At 34.2% G+C, this 14,299-nt stretch overlaps 1 protein-coding gene across 6 annotated transcripts in view; it reads left to right on the forward strand.

Moving 5' to 3' along the window:
* SLIT2 (slit homolog 2 (Drosophila)) overlaps positions 1-14,299 on the forward strand; it is a 271,824-nt gene that overhangs the window by 237,584 nt on the left and 19,941 nt on the right. For all 6 annotated transcript variants that reach the window (XM_010576835.1, XM_010576836.1, XM_010576839.1 and 3 more), the window contains 4 exons: positions 11,188-11,281; positions 13,197-13,334; positions 13,426-13,666; positions 14,004-14,134. In XM_010576835.1, the coding sequence (XP_010575137.1) occupies positions 11,188-11,281; positions 13,197-13,334; positions 13,426-13,666; positions 14,004-14,134 (604 nt within the window). The remainder of the gene's footprint in view (positions 1-11,187; positions 11,282-13,196; positions 13,335-13,425; positions 13,667-14,003; positions 14,135-14,299) is intronic.

Genomic DNA, 14,299 nt, shown 5'->3' on the forward strand with positions numbered 1-14,299 from the left:
CATTCCTTCATTTTCAACATTGCTCGAGGTGCATTTAACTGCTAGAGTCAATAGCTTGGTGTACTCACACTGTGCCATAGGAAGGACTGTTTTGTATTAAATCTTTATGGAGTGAATGCAAAGGCTTGTTTATATGTGCTACCCTAAAACTTTGATTAAGTGTGCCTGTAGCATTTCTTTGGTATTGTAATTGAAAGATACGTTTTACATTTACAGAAAAACGGCAATTGTAGCATTTCTGTATACATCTATGTGGTTAGAGCAAAAAGGAGAGCATAAACATTGGTATCGTTTTTGGTGTTCGTATTGCAGTTGTGCTTCTTTAGTCAAAATACAAGAAAGTGTATTTTTTAATTTGGTCCATAATTGTGCATAATTCTAAAAGGAAAATACTATGAGTTTACAGGGCAGGTGCTTTTGTTTGCTAACTGTAATTCTTTCAGAAAAGGGGATTTGCTTTCACGATGCAATGCCTACTCATAATTGCTACTGAAGTCAGTAGGTCATGTGAGTAGGTGAGAATCTTCCCACAAGCTCTAAAGTAAATCAGAACAATCTACTTGTAATTGTTAAGGTTAGATGTTCTGTTTATTAAAAAAATGTTGAGAATTTACACTGTCATCAGATTTTTTTCAACACCTTACCAAAAGCAAAGACACTGTATTTTTTTAAACATATAACACCAGAGCCTCAACTCATATTATAGTTAAGTTGGGCAAAAATTGTAGGAAAAGTTCAGGTTTTCCATTCCGCAGGATACAGTACAGAATTCTACAATATACTATCTATCTTACAAAGCATCTGAGGATAGGACACAATGTGTGAGACCCTAAGTCATTTTTTACATTAATTTTAAGGAGAAAATATAAAACATTGAGCTACTCAAGGGGTCTTCACGCCTGTCGTCCTTGATCTTGCATAATAATTAAGTAACCTTCAGTGTTAAGAATTAGGCTGACAGTAGTCTGGACACATCAGGATCTAGAAATGGTAGTGTTCAGAATATAAAGTAATCTTACAATTGCCTCAACTGTGTATGAGGTACCAAATTATTTATAGGATTTTTTTTTTTCCTCTGGCCTGTAGCCTGATTTGAAAGATAAATAACAGAATCCCTGTCCACTATGGAGACAGTGATTTTCATGAGGAACTTTGTAAACATTTGGATTTGGTATCTGTTCTAACAGGTTAAGATCAGATATGCATATTCCTAATGTGTATTTTTTTATGAAAGGTATTTTTTGCTAAATGAATTCATGTACTAGCGGGGCAAAAGTAGGTTAACAATCAGGAAAACAGGCTATATATTCAGTAGGTTAAAAGATTTTGAAATTCAGAGATAGTTACCTCTAGCTCAGAAAGTCCCTGAGCTGTAAATTGCTGGACTCTAGGACAGTATACATACCAGGAAAATACCACCATAGGCTTGTCCTGTTCTCTTTTAATTCTGTGGCAATACTTCAAATTGTCTGTGTTCAAGATGTCACAGCATATATGTACTGAATGTGGAAGTGCACCAGCCCAGAATGTTTTTCTGGGTGAATGGTTATCTGCAAATATGCTTTACATTTCAGTAGCACAGTACAAGGAAGAAGTCAGCTGAAATCTGCTGGTATGAAATGTAAACCATTCTTCTTTAAAGTTTTATTTTCATGTGGAGGGCTTGTTAGAATCTCAAGTTAACTGTGAAAATACATACAAAAACTACAAAAAATGTTGTAAAGAATGTTGCAGTGCAAAACCAAACAGTCACTTTTTGACTTTTCTAACAATCCCTTGAAAATTGATGTTTCTCAAGTATGCAATGTCAATTTTAAAACAAACAATTAAAAAAGCTTATTATGTTGTTGCTTAAGAATCAGGAATCCATTTTTCTCTGCCTTAGTTAAGTTTTACACTTACCTCCACAGTTACAGGTGGAAAGACAAAGAATAGTATTTGGACTACACTATGAGCTTTCTTAAGATCACAGACTGTAACTGTGAAAAACAGTAAGCAAATGGAATCAGTGGACACTCAGTGTGTCTGATGAAACCTTGAGAAATAAAACATTTAAAATACCTTACTATGTCCTGCACTCTTTAACCTCGCTATTCTCTTAACATTATCATCTCCTTAATTTAACCTCAGTCTAGTAAACTTCAGGTCATTTTATGTACATTCTCTAGATTATAGGTGATCATTTCTCTTGCTCATTATCATCAGTCATTAGATCACAGATCTAATTGATCCAGAACTAAAACCTTTCTTATGCCATCAGTGGCATGCACTTCTTACCTTTTCTGTTTGTTTTGCTCTGCTGTAGGTGACACTCTGAAGCTTGCTTCATTTTGCTATATCAACCTCTCTGCTGCTATAGTTGTGCATTAGCTTAATGTGCTATGCTGTTGTATTACAATGTAAAAAGTCTCTTGTCTCTTCTGTCTTTGTCACTGCAAGCTGCTAATCTGAATGAAGTGGAAAAAGGTCAGTTGTCTTTTAAGCCTATTTTCACTTACTTTGGTTTCTCACTTTCCTTAAAGGTGCATGGATTTCAGTTCTTACAAATGATCAAATAAATCGTATATAATTTAGAAAGCTCATTGCAAATCCTCAAATTAGGCTCTTGGCTCTTGCTGTGAATACATATCAAAAGAATGTCATTGAAGATGCAGATAGCTATGCAGCAGTGCTTTAATACTACCTTCATTGTCTTTTTTTCAGATGTATTAAAACTAGGATTAACAAAAAAGTTTACATGGTGATCTTCTGAAATCTTTATTCTCATCACCTTAAAGACATACATTGGGTCCATTCTAATGTATTCTCTGTTTTATAGCACTGTTTTGCTGTAATTTCTTCAGTAGATTATGATACTAGAAAATATGCTGGAGTATAAAATGGCATCATTTCTGCTCATCAGTTCTTGCTTGTCATTTCCGTGGCCTTTTTTTTGCTGTAAATATCTAAAGAAACTGAAATGACCACATTAAGCTGAGGCTATGGTGTAAGAAGGTAATAGTGGAGAGATTTATGACACTAACTTTGGGTGTTTCTGATTTTTATTTTTTTTTCAGTTTCTGCTTAACACCTATTTCTCTACCAGAGATAAAGCATCTTCTGTACAATCTGATCATCTATACAATCTGAGAGCTAATACAATCAGTGACTACATATTTATGAAGTTACCTATTTAGTTTTAAAAGCAAATTAATCATCTTGTAGTGTATTGGCCATTAATTTAATTTGATAAATATGTTGTGCAGTCTATAAAGCAATATAATATTTCACTAGTAATAAAAATATGTTCATCATCCATGAAGTGACATGTTGAGCAAGGCTGCAGTCATACCATCTATGTTGATTAATTTAGACACCTGATGAATAGTTCTTACAACTTAAACTCAGAGCCTAAATTCTCTCTGTAACTGATGGAGAGAACAAGACATTTCCAGAAAGTTATTCCAACCACAGGTGTTCCATGCTTAAAGCTGTATTCCGTTTAGACATGTTGCCGTATTTGCATTTTATTATTACTTATCTGGACAGCAAAGATAGCCTCCTGTTTTTCTTTCCCCTTGTCACTTCCTAAGTTACTTTTTCTACGTTGTTCTGTTGCTATCCCAGTATGAAAATGGTTCATTTTATAAAAGAGTACTTGTCTCTAGAAAACCTAGGAAAAGTGCAAGCAAGTTTAAATAAATATAAAAGTTAAGTTCTTTGTTATTCTTGTTTTTAATTAAAAAACACAAACAAACAAACAAAACCAAGCAGGTTACAATAACTAGTTTGACATCTGTGATTCATGGATAAAATTTTGCTCTGACACTGTTTTCCAGTGGCATAAAATAAAGAATTTTAGGATTTACTTCCAGAAATTAAAAGAAAAACTTAATTTCTATGTTCATGAAAAATAGCTTTTCAAATAGAATGTAAAGGGAGGATGCTACTGTGAAGAGACTCAAGTCTCCATTTCAAGTTGAAGCAGCTGTTACCTGTGCATAATTAGTCTTACTGATCGTTTAAATGTCTTTAAATGTGATTAAATGCAATGAATCCTAAACAGAACTGTAGTCACTGTAAATGTATTACACAAGTGTGAACTATAACATATTAAAATTACTGATTATATCAAGAACAAATTCCTCACAAACAAATTATCAAACACCCAGGGGATATGAACTAAGTTCAGCACCAAAAGTAAGCAGATGTGTATGTGATACATACTTGGATTAGCTTGCCAGCTGAACATGAAAGTTATTATGGTCTATAACTTACTTGGAGGATCAGTCAGTTCTATCATGCCAGACATCTTTTGAATTGTGACAGCAGTAAGAAAAAAAAAAAAAAAAGAATAATTTAAAGTAATTATCTCAGTTTAGGCAAACCATAGACACATAGATATATTTGTTTGTTTGTTTGTTTCAAAACTTCATTACATGGCCTCCTTGCTACTACAATAAAGGAGTTGAGTTACTACTTTCAATTCACTTGGTAATCAAATAAGTACCTGCCTAAAATTTAAGCATGCAGGTCATCAAATGCAAATCATGTCATATCAAACTTGATAAAAAGTTTAATTATTTCATTAAATCAGGATCATAATCCTCATTCTTTTAAGAACTACACGTGTTATAGCTTCTTAGAATAGATACCTTTGCTGCTCTTCCTTTTCATCACTCATTGTAAAATTTTCTGTTTAATCTAGCTTAATATACTTCAAATGACTGTTTTGTATTAATAGCTCAAGTGTTAAAGTAATTTTACTGCATTTTCATAAAGGGAGAATATAAATTATATCCTTGGCAAGCTGAGCTACCTGCTGCTAGTTTGATCACTGTCATGACTGATTCTGGTCTATGATCCATCCTTTTGTTTTCCTTAGTTGTCTTACAGCTTACCTGCCTTAAAGTTACTATTTCTTTGTTGTTGCCAAACAGCATATGTAAAACAACTAGAAATGTTAGATAAGCTCCATCTTACATTTTGATCCACAAGCATGGTGGATAGATGAACAGAGTTAAGCAGTGGTGAAAGATAGGAACAATCCAGCAATGAATCAGATCTAGAATTTTACTTCAAAATTAAATTCCAACAAAATGTTCAGATTTGTGGTTACAAACTCCATCCTACTGTGACTGTGAACATTTTTAATTATAAGTAACTTTGTCCCTCATGTAGTAGATATTTTTGTCTTTTCTGAATAATGAGCTCAAGATTTGAAATAATTTATGTTGTCTACTGTTCATCAAACTCAAGACTTCATAAAAATGCAGCACTTTATATAGTTTGTTAAATGGCACTGACGTTTTCCAACCACTCTTACAATATATTGGCTATTTGAATCAGAAGTAATTAAAGAGACCTCCAGTCAAAGACTCAGATAATAATACTTAAATGATAAAACATAAATACTGTAGAAGTTGACTCACAGTATGTGGCAACCAAGCTCAGAAGCTGGAATGGACATATATGTACACATAGAAAATCCTGCTATTCTAGCAATTACCAGTAAGACTGTAATATATATTTGTTATTTTAGCTTTGGGACAGCAAATAAGTCTTCTAGCAAAAACCTGATTTTGATAATTAAAACTGACCATTCCTTCTTTTGCATTCTGTCTCTAGTTTTTATTCTAGTATCATACTCAGCTTTGCTAATACGGTAGTGATTTTAACCTTGTTTCTTCAGTAAGCTTGCCTGTAATTAGCAATGTGCTATTATATTCAGAAGCCCATGTCCATTTGTGTTAGAGCTCTCCTCTTCATTCAGAAATATAGTGGCTGACATTGCTTTATTTGATTGTATTTTTAATTTATTGCCCAATTATTCAAAATAACAATGATGTAAATCTTTTTTTACCTCAATGCATTGTTCCTCATTATTTGTTGTACTACATGTCTTTATATATTGGAAAATCCAGAGCTAAAGATCTGTTCGGCCTTGAGAAAAGAAGGCTTAAGGGAAAACTTATCACCATATTCCAGTATTTAAAGGGTAGCTACAAAAAAGATGGAGACTTCTTTTTTACAAGGAGTGACATGGGGAAAGACAAGGGGTAATGGGTACAAGTTACTCCTGGGGAGATTCCAATTGGACACAAGAGGAAAATTTTTCACAATGAGAACAATCAGCCATTGGAATAGTCTCCCCAGGGAAGTGGTGGATTCCCCAACAATGGACACTTTTAAGATTCAGCTGGACAGGGTACTGGGCCATCTCGTCTAGACAGTGCTTTTGCTAAGAAAGGTTGGACCAGATGATCCTTGACGTCCCTTCCAACCTGGTATTCTATGATAAAGTTTTTCTGTGATTTATAATCTCATCAAGTCATAAGAGTGAATTAACATACACAGAGGAAACACAAACTGACATGTGAATCTAGCAAACTTGTAACTTTGGTTAGTTAACCAAGGATGACATACAATTCATCATCCATATTTAATAGTGTTGTCTGGCTGTTTAAGTCTGCATCATCCTCTATATCTAGATGCAAAATCTCAGTAAATATTCCAGTCTTGACCTTGGAGGGTTGTGTTCATCTGGACTGTGCTGACCACACAGAGTTCCACTGGTTGCAGTGCTACTCCATACCAGAATCCAGATTTCCTAGATTAATTAAGCAAGATGTCTTATAAAAAGAGTTACTGCTGGTTCTAATTAAACTTTGGAAGCTTTTTATAGGATTTTTGACACTTTATCCACTGCTTATTTTTAAACAATTTGTTGCTTATTTTGCTACATACAGAAACTTTCCCATCTTTCAAAACCATAATTACTTAGCCAAGCTCTTACAAAAGCCTCAGTTACGATACTATTAGATGAATAAAAGAATCTACACACGCATTGGTGTCAAGCTTCCTTGAATTGAGACACTGTTTCACAATCTTTTTCATTTTTTTGAAGTATGGTTTTTTTAAAAACATTGTGTTATGCTTCCCAAATCAGGGAACTCTAAGATTTCCTTCCCAGTAAAGCCAAGGAACCTAACTTGGTAAATCAGATATTTCCTTCAATAAGTGTTTCACTTTCATCACTATCTTTTGATTTCAACAAAATTACTTTCTCCCCTTCACCTTGTCTCAGTTAAATTCTGAATAACACACTGGTTATTCAGTACACTAGAAGAGATGTTGCTTTACCAGGAAACTATTCTTCAGTGGTTCAGATTCCATGTCACATATTTTTACTTACCTTTTTTATTAACTTTTTCACAAACAGATATATTTTGGTTATGGGAACGCTCCATTCAGAATATAAATCTGTTAACAGTACAAATGAAGATCTCACACTTGGGTTATTTTGGTTTGTTCTTCTGGTATTTATATTTTCATTTAGAAGTTCAGTATCTGATGTACATATTTTGGATTCCATTTTGAATTTTTCTTGTTTTTGTTTTTACTGGTCCTGTGTGCAAGTCTGTCATGAATGCTACTCTCTTCATAATGAAAGTTTGTACTTTATGTAAAACTGACTTTTTTGTTCATAGGATTTTTTACATTATTATTTCACTACATGGACCTCCATGTTTACCATGTCCTTTCCTTGATTCCTGTTTCCTTCCTTAGGCTAGTTGCTAATGGACTGTTTAACTGAAAGCTCCCTCCAGTAATACAATTCTGACTTATTTCACAGTGCATACAGTTTGCAAATGCAAGAGGAAACTTCCCTTCCTTTTATGCTGTCACGGCACAAAAAGTCCTGTCTTTTAAAGACAAGTGGGTTTTTGAATCATTGTTTCTCTTCTTTTTCAGTCTGTGCACTTTTCTGCAGAGTGCTCAGATCAAAGTCTGACCATAATCTCAAAAATACCTGATGATGTTTTGCAAGCCATTTGGCTGCAGTAAGCCTGGTAGTGTAACATTGATCTTACGATTTGAAATGGACATTTTTCAAAACTGTAAGCCTATTTCAAACTTAAACTTCCAGTTTGACCCTCAGTCTCTATGCAGGATTTACAGCTATGACTTGGGAATTAAGATTTTTCATGTGTCCCTGAGCTTTTCCTGAGGTGATTCAGCTTTCAGTGTAGTTCAGGGCCTTCAACTTATGACTACTAAAATGCAGTGTACTCTAACTAAGCAATCATGTATTTTACAAGTACCTTGATGGGGGGAAAAAAATTAAAAATTAAAAAATAGACAGGCTTAGACACTACTCAGTAAAGCTGTTTGCCACACAAGTAATTTTGTAGGTCTGTGCCAATAATAATCTAAGCCATGGCCCAATTGCTATCCTGTAGCAAAATTGATGCCAGTTCAGTAAAATTGACAGCAATGGTGAGATTGCTTGCTCCTATTATGCCAGTCCTAATTTGCCTTTTTCTTGGTATTTTGAGGGGTTTCCACTGAACTTTTACTGTGAATCTATCTAGAGATAGCAAACCTTCAGCCCTGCTTGAAAGATAGGCTCAATATGTCACTTTCAGAAAGTGTCTGGTATACTGTTAGAATCTTAGGAATGTTTAGAGGTTTAGAGGTGTTTTTGTCCAAGTCTTGTAAGTACTGAAAAGCCATATTTTTATTATTTGTAATTGGGGTGTCATATATTTTGCAGTTTTGCATGTAATTTAATATAGAATATATGCTATAATAAGATATTTGTATGGGGGTGTCTCTGTGTATATATATATGCATATATACACATATATGTAGGCCATAGGAATGTGTATAAACTAGGTTAAAAAACAAGTGGTTTTTTGCTTATTGTGCTCCATGTTCCTGAAAATCTGAATTCTCTGTTCCCATATTTATATCTCACTCTTAAATCTTGCTTGCCTTTAAACAGATTTCAGCTATTACAACAAGTTCTGCAAATTGGCTAAATGCTGTGTGAAGAAGTACTTCCTCTTATATATGTTATTTGTTTGAACAAAACCCTTTGAAAAGAGAAAGGGAACTGGGTTTTGGTTGATATATCGTGGGATGCAAAGAATCCCTGGTAGTTCAGGATTCTTTGTGCACTGACCTAGTCATAACAGTTGCACATTTCCAGACTAATAAGTCCATTGGGAGTTTGAAGAGGCTTTGAGGATAGAATTAAAATCCTTTGTGTTAGTCGTCTTCAGTGGCCTGCATTTGATCTTTATTCAGTTTCCTACATATATTGACTAAGTCACATTGTTACTGACAGTTTTCCTGAGGACTGTTAAGTAGCCTGTGCTTGAAGGCCATTTTCTTATGTTAACTCACAGCTTTATTTGGTTTTCGTAGGGAAAATGCACTACTTGCAAATTGGTAATGTGCTATCAATTTATTTTTTATTATTTTTTTTTTAAATCTTTGTGTAGAACCAGTCTGTATCTTTTGGATGGTTGCAAAGTACTCGTCTAGCTGGTTTTGGCTTCTCTCATTTTTGAAGATGTAGAGGTCCCGTGTCTTATCACACGGGATGTTTCAGATGTGGTTTTATCCAGCATAACCATCTTTGGCTCTGGTTCAGTTTTGCCTTTTTCTCTATCCTTGCCTTTAATGTAGACTGTTCCTCAGCTCTTTTAAGTTCTCATTTATTTGTCCATCAGTTGAAATAAGTTCTACTTACCCTAAGAGATAAGTCCTAGAAATAATGTTTCAAGTCCTGGGTAGTCAGCATTCATATTCATGATACACAGTTTTAAACACTAGTATGTAAGCACACTTGCTGTGGAAAGGACAAATTTCTCTGGAGGATCTATTGAACCTAGGTGCTAGGTGCTTGGCAAGGAGCAGTGTGAAATGTCAGAAATCTTAGTGCTTAATGACAGTAGTAGCTGATGAACTGCTACACATACACACACATGCATATGTATTCTGGAAGATATCTTCATTTGTATACTCTCTCCAAAATTTCCATTCCAATGTTGTTATCCTATACCTTCCTCCCTTTTTCCAATCTACCTGTTCCTGATTCCACCCAAATGGTGTCCCTAAATGGTCTGTCCTTCTTTCCCCATACCATATTCATGGTGGTGCTGTCCTCATCCTCAGTACTGTGTTAGTTACAGGAAAGAGGTGAAGCCCTTATACGCTATTTCAATCTCAGGCTGCCCTCCAGCAGATACTGATTCTCCAGCTAACTACACTGCATGCCACTACCACACTCAGATAAGTAGAACTGAGGGACATCAAATATTGTGTGTCTTTGAAGGAGAGTTCAACTTGAGCAGCAAAAGTGTCTGCTCATCCACCACTGTCTTCTGCTCTTCCTCATTTTGGTGTACAGTTCTACTTCTCTTTGCTCACTAGCTCATGTTTTATTACTTGACAAATGAAAAGGGCCAACCCTACTCCTTCCACAGTTTCAGGGCCTGATAGACCTGGGAGTCCCTGAATTCAGCAGGCACAGGGTTTATACCTGTTGATTTTATGTATATTCTTCATATGGGTGCTGGAGTATATCTATCTTACAAACCAGTGATAAATTTTGCAAGTGCACTATTCATGGTATCTTCTGATTAGTTAGTCAGGAAACAAGACATTGTTGATCTCTTTACACACCTGTAAGTGTTTCCTTGTCGTAAAGTTGCAAATCATATTTTAACCATACTAAAACATTTTATAGATTATACAGCCCATGTTGGAAATTAGAGCCACTGCTTCTAGCAGCAGGGAAGGGTAGACATTTGACATAGATCTTTTTTTTCTTTTCTTTTCACAGAACAGATTCTAGATAATTATGGTACGTTAACAAATGCAAAAATTGGAGTCATATTTAAGAAAAACTAGAAAGCAAGTTTTCATTTTGGGATAATTGGAATTGTATTGACATGCAGTGATATTAACAGGGGGTTTTTGGGTAATTACTTACAGTGCAAATCTGGGTATTTCTGTGTGTAATGTGCTTAGAAATAAGTAAGAGAAAAGCATATTGATGGCTTGCTTGTTCTAGAGAGAAGAGATTCAATCACTAGTGTTTTGCTATACAGCAGAGCTAGATAAATACTGTAAATGAAAAAATATTTATTTCACAAAATTATCATTTATATCCATGGCTAGAAGATTGACATTGAACTAATTTTTTTTATAAAGAAGTTATCAGAAAGATTAGTATTTATCATTATAATTTATTTATTAATATTTATTATAAAGTTAGTAGTTATTATTATATCATGAAATATGCATTCTTCAGTGTCAATAAAAAAGTTGTAGCTGTTACTTTTAAAAAACAAACAGCTATTTTCAGGTCACTGTGATATTTTCACTGAATTGACAGCATACATTATATTGCAGGTGAGCTCTGTGAGGAGAAACTAGATTTCTGTGCTCAAAACCTGAACCCTTGCCAGCATGACTCAAAGTGTATCTTGACACCCAAAGGATACAAGTAAGTCTAAAATATTGTCACAGTCCAAATGAATCTAAATTTCTGGGGTTTTTATCCTGCTTAACTTATTTTCCTTTTCTTTTAGTGGAAGCAAGTTCTATTCTCAAAATACTAATTTCAGTTATTATCAAGCATTACAGCAGAATAGGCCATTATTTTCATTTAGATCTACATTATTATCTTAAATATGTTTTACTAAATTTTACTGATCCTTAACAGTTCTAATTCCAGTCAGATTTTAAATAGAAATGCAGAGTGGAGCAGTTAGTCTATGTGACAGTCTATACAAAAACCTTTCAGTAGTTTGGACAGTAGGAAAATAATTGCATTTAATTGAAGTGGAATAATTATACTGCTTTCTGAGAAGTAATTGTGAAAGAGATTATTAGGAAGGCACACTGGAGGGTATAAACTAAAGAAGTCCATCCCCAGGAAAACTAATCTTTAATTACACCATATCCTTATCATAATTAATTAGTATGCACAATTTAAAGTGTTTTTAATAGGCTTTAGGTTAATAAATACAGGAAACCTGCAGCTTTCAATTGTTGTCATAAGCACCTGTTTTATGCACAGTATGCTCTTGTGCTAAAAGCAGATTATTTATTATCATTCCTACTACTTATGAAATTACGTTTTATTTAAAATATGGCAGAAAATATTCAAATATATTAAATATTCAAATGAACATGAAATTACGTTGATAGTTTTCAACTGGAAAATAGAAAACTTGTTGGATTTCAATTGTTGAGTTTTATGTTTATTTTCTTCATGCCACTTCAGTAAACCTAGTTTGGTATCTTATACTTTGCTGCCTAGTTCATTAATATTCCATGTTACTTTCTGAGATTTTAAATCAGAAAATAGCACATGCAGTAACTTCAAGAACGTATCTCACTTAGCTTTTTAATAACATGCTTTATATTGTTTTTTCACTTATTTGCGTATGTTTAAATAAAAATTGAGACATATTTGATTGAAGTACTTAATTTAAAGTTACACAGCTATTTAAAATCACTCTTGCCACTTCAGAGCAAATTTTAGATACTAAAAGAAACACCACCAAGGAGGGAATCACAGGATCTAATGAAATCAGTTACATACATCTTAATTTAAAAAAAAAAAAAGTAAAATCATGTGGATGCATGAATTTGTAATTTTTCCATTCATTTTTGATAGAGTTCTGGGCATTCACTCAGTCTAATATATGAGAATTCCCTGAAGAAATGACCCTAGCATTAACAATGACAGTTGCATGGGGAAAAAAGGAAAAACAAAACCAGAAAAAGGTTACATACTGTCTTGAGGATATGCTGTTTCTAGTTCAGTGGGGGCTCATGGAGGACGGAGGATGTGTTTTGAGACTTCTGTTAGTTCACTAACCATGGAGCTATTTATAGTACATCAGGTTGGTGGAACTTCAAGGGGAAAAAATTTATGCATAACCTCTAAATTGTATAAATGAACCATTGGTCCATTCATAGCTGTTCAGTTGACAAAGAAAATACCCATCAGTATAATACAAGTCTTGGATTATTTGTCTCAGTTTCAGCAACTAAGCATATTGATTATTTTTAGTGTTCGCAGCCACTTACAACATCCTGTAACATTCTGCATTACTCATAAATTCCAAGAACTGTCAAAATGATTCATGAGAGCTCTCTAGATTTAAACCACAATTCTTCAATATAATGGCAGATGAGTAAGCATATGTAACTAGCAAACCTGTATTCATTACATATGTAGATTCCCCATATAATAACATGATTATGCTACATAGTCTTTACATGCAAAGTCACAGTAATGCATTCTATTTCTTGAGTTTTAAACAATTCAGTAGTTCCTTAATTTTGCCATAAGCACACTGTATTGTTAAAGGGCACTGTGCTACCCCACCTTCTTTCCTGTTTCACAGATGTGATTGCACACCTGGATATGTAGGTGAACATTGTGATATTGACTTTGATGACTGCCAGGACAACAAATGTAAAAATGGAGCACAGTGTACTGATGCAGTTAATGGATATACATGTATTTGCCCAGAAGGATACAGGTGAGAAAGATCTGAAGACAGTACAAACATACATGTCTTCTGTCAAAGTTGCTTTTTATTGGAAATACTAATTTTTTCTGTTTGTATTTAGTGGCTTGTTTTGTGAGTTTTCACCACCAATGGTTCTACCTCGCACCAGCCCTTGTGATAATTATGAATGTCAAAATGGAGCCCAGTGTATCATAAAAGAGAGTGAACCAATCTGTCAGTGTTTATCAGGCTACCAGGGTGAGAAATGTGAAAAGCTGATCAGTATAAACTTTGTCAACAAAGAATCCTATCTACAAATCCCTTCAGCTAAGATACGCCCCCAAACCAATATCACTCTACAGGTAAGATTGCTTGTGTTGTAGATTCTGATCTGGAAAAGAGTGTAAATGACTTTTTATGGTGTGGAAAATTAGCCAAAGTTGTCATTGGCTCACTTAAAGAGCTTTTCACAGTTTGAGCTAAAAATCTAGAAGAGTCACTGGAATGACTCTATATTCATATTGAAGTAGATGGCCTTACTGATAAGGAAGAGAAGGAATTTTATCAGGTTGTCCTTCAAGGAAGAATTTTATAATGAAGTAATAGACTATGGCAGTAAATTCAGAGATTCACTTAATACAGCATTTTGATTTAATATTTATTTTTAGTTCTTTCTAAGTGTTTCTTTCTTTTAACTAGATTGCTACAGATGAAGACAGTGGGATCCTGCTCTACAAAGGCGATAAAGATCATATAGCGGTAGAGCTGTACCGGGGTAGAGTGAGGGTCAGTTATGACACAGGATCTTATCCAGCCTCTGCTATTTACAGGTGAACCCAGATAAAACAAATTTGTAACTGAAACAAAACATGTATTAATTCCTTATATCAAAGTTACATTTTTTAATAGATGGTTAAAAGAAATTATGCAAATGAATGTATTGTCAGACACGTAAAACCTATTGCCAAAAGACATGATTTGGCTTGGAAAATAAT

This window comes from Haliaeetus leucocephalus, unplaced genomic scaffold, assembly GCF_000737465.1.
Source record: "Haliaeetus leucocephalus isolate CR32 unplaced genomic scaffold, Haliaeetus_leucocephalus-4.0 Scaffold545, whole genome shotgun sequence".
Taxonomy (NCBI): Eukaryota; Metazoa; Chordata; class Aves; order Accipitriformes; family Accipitridae; genus Haliaeetus; species Haliaeetus leucocephalus.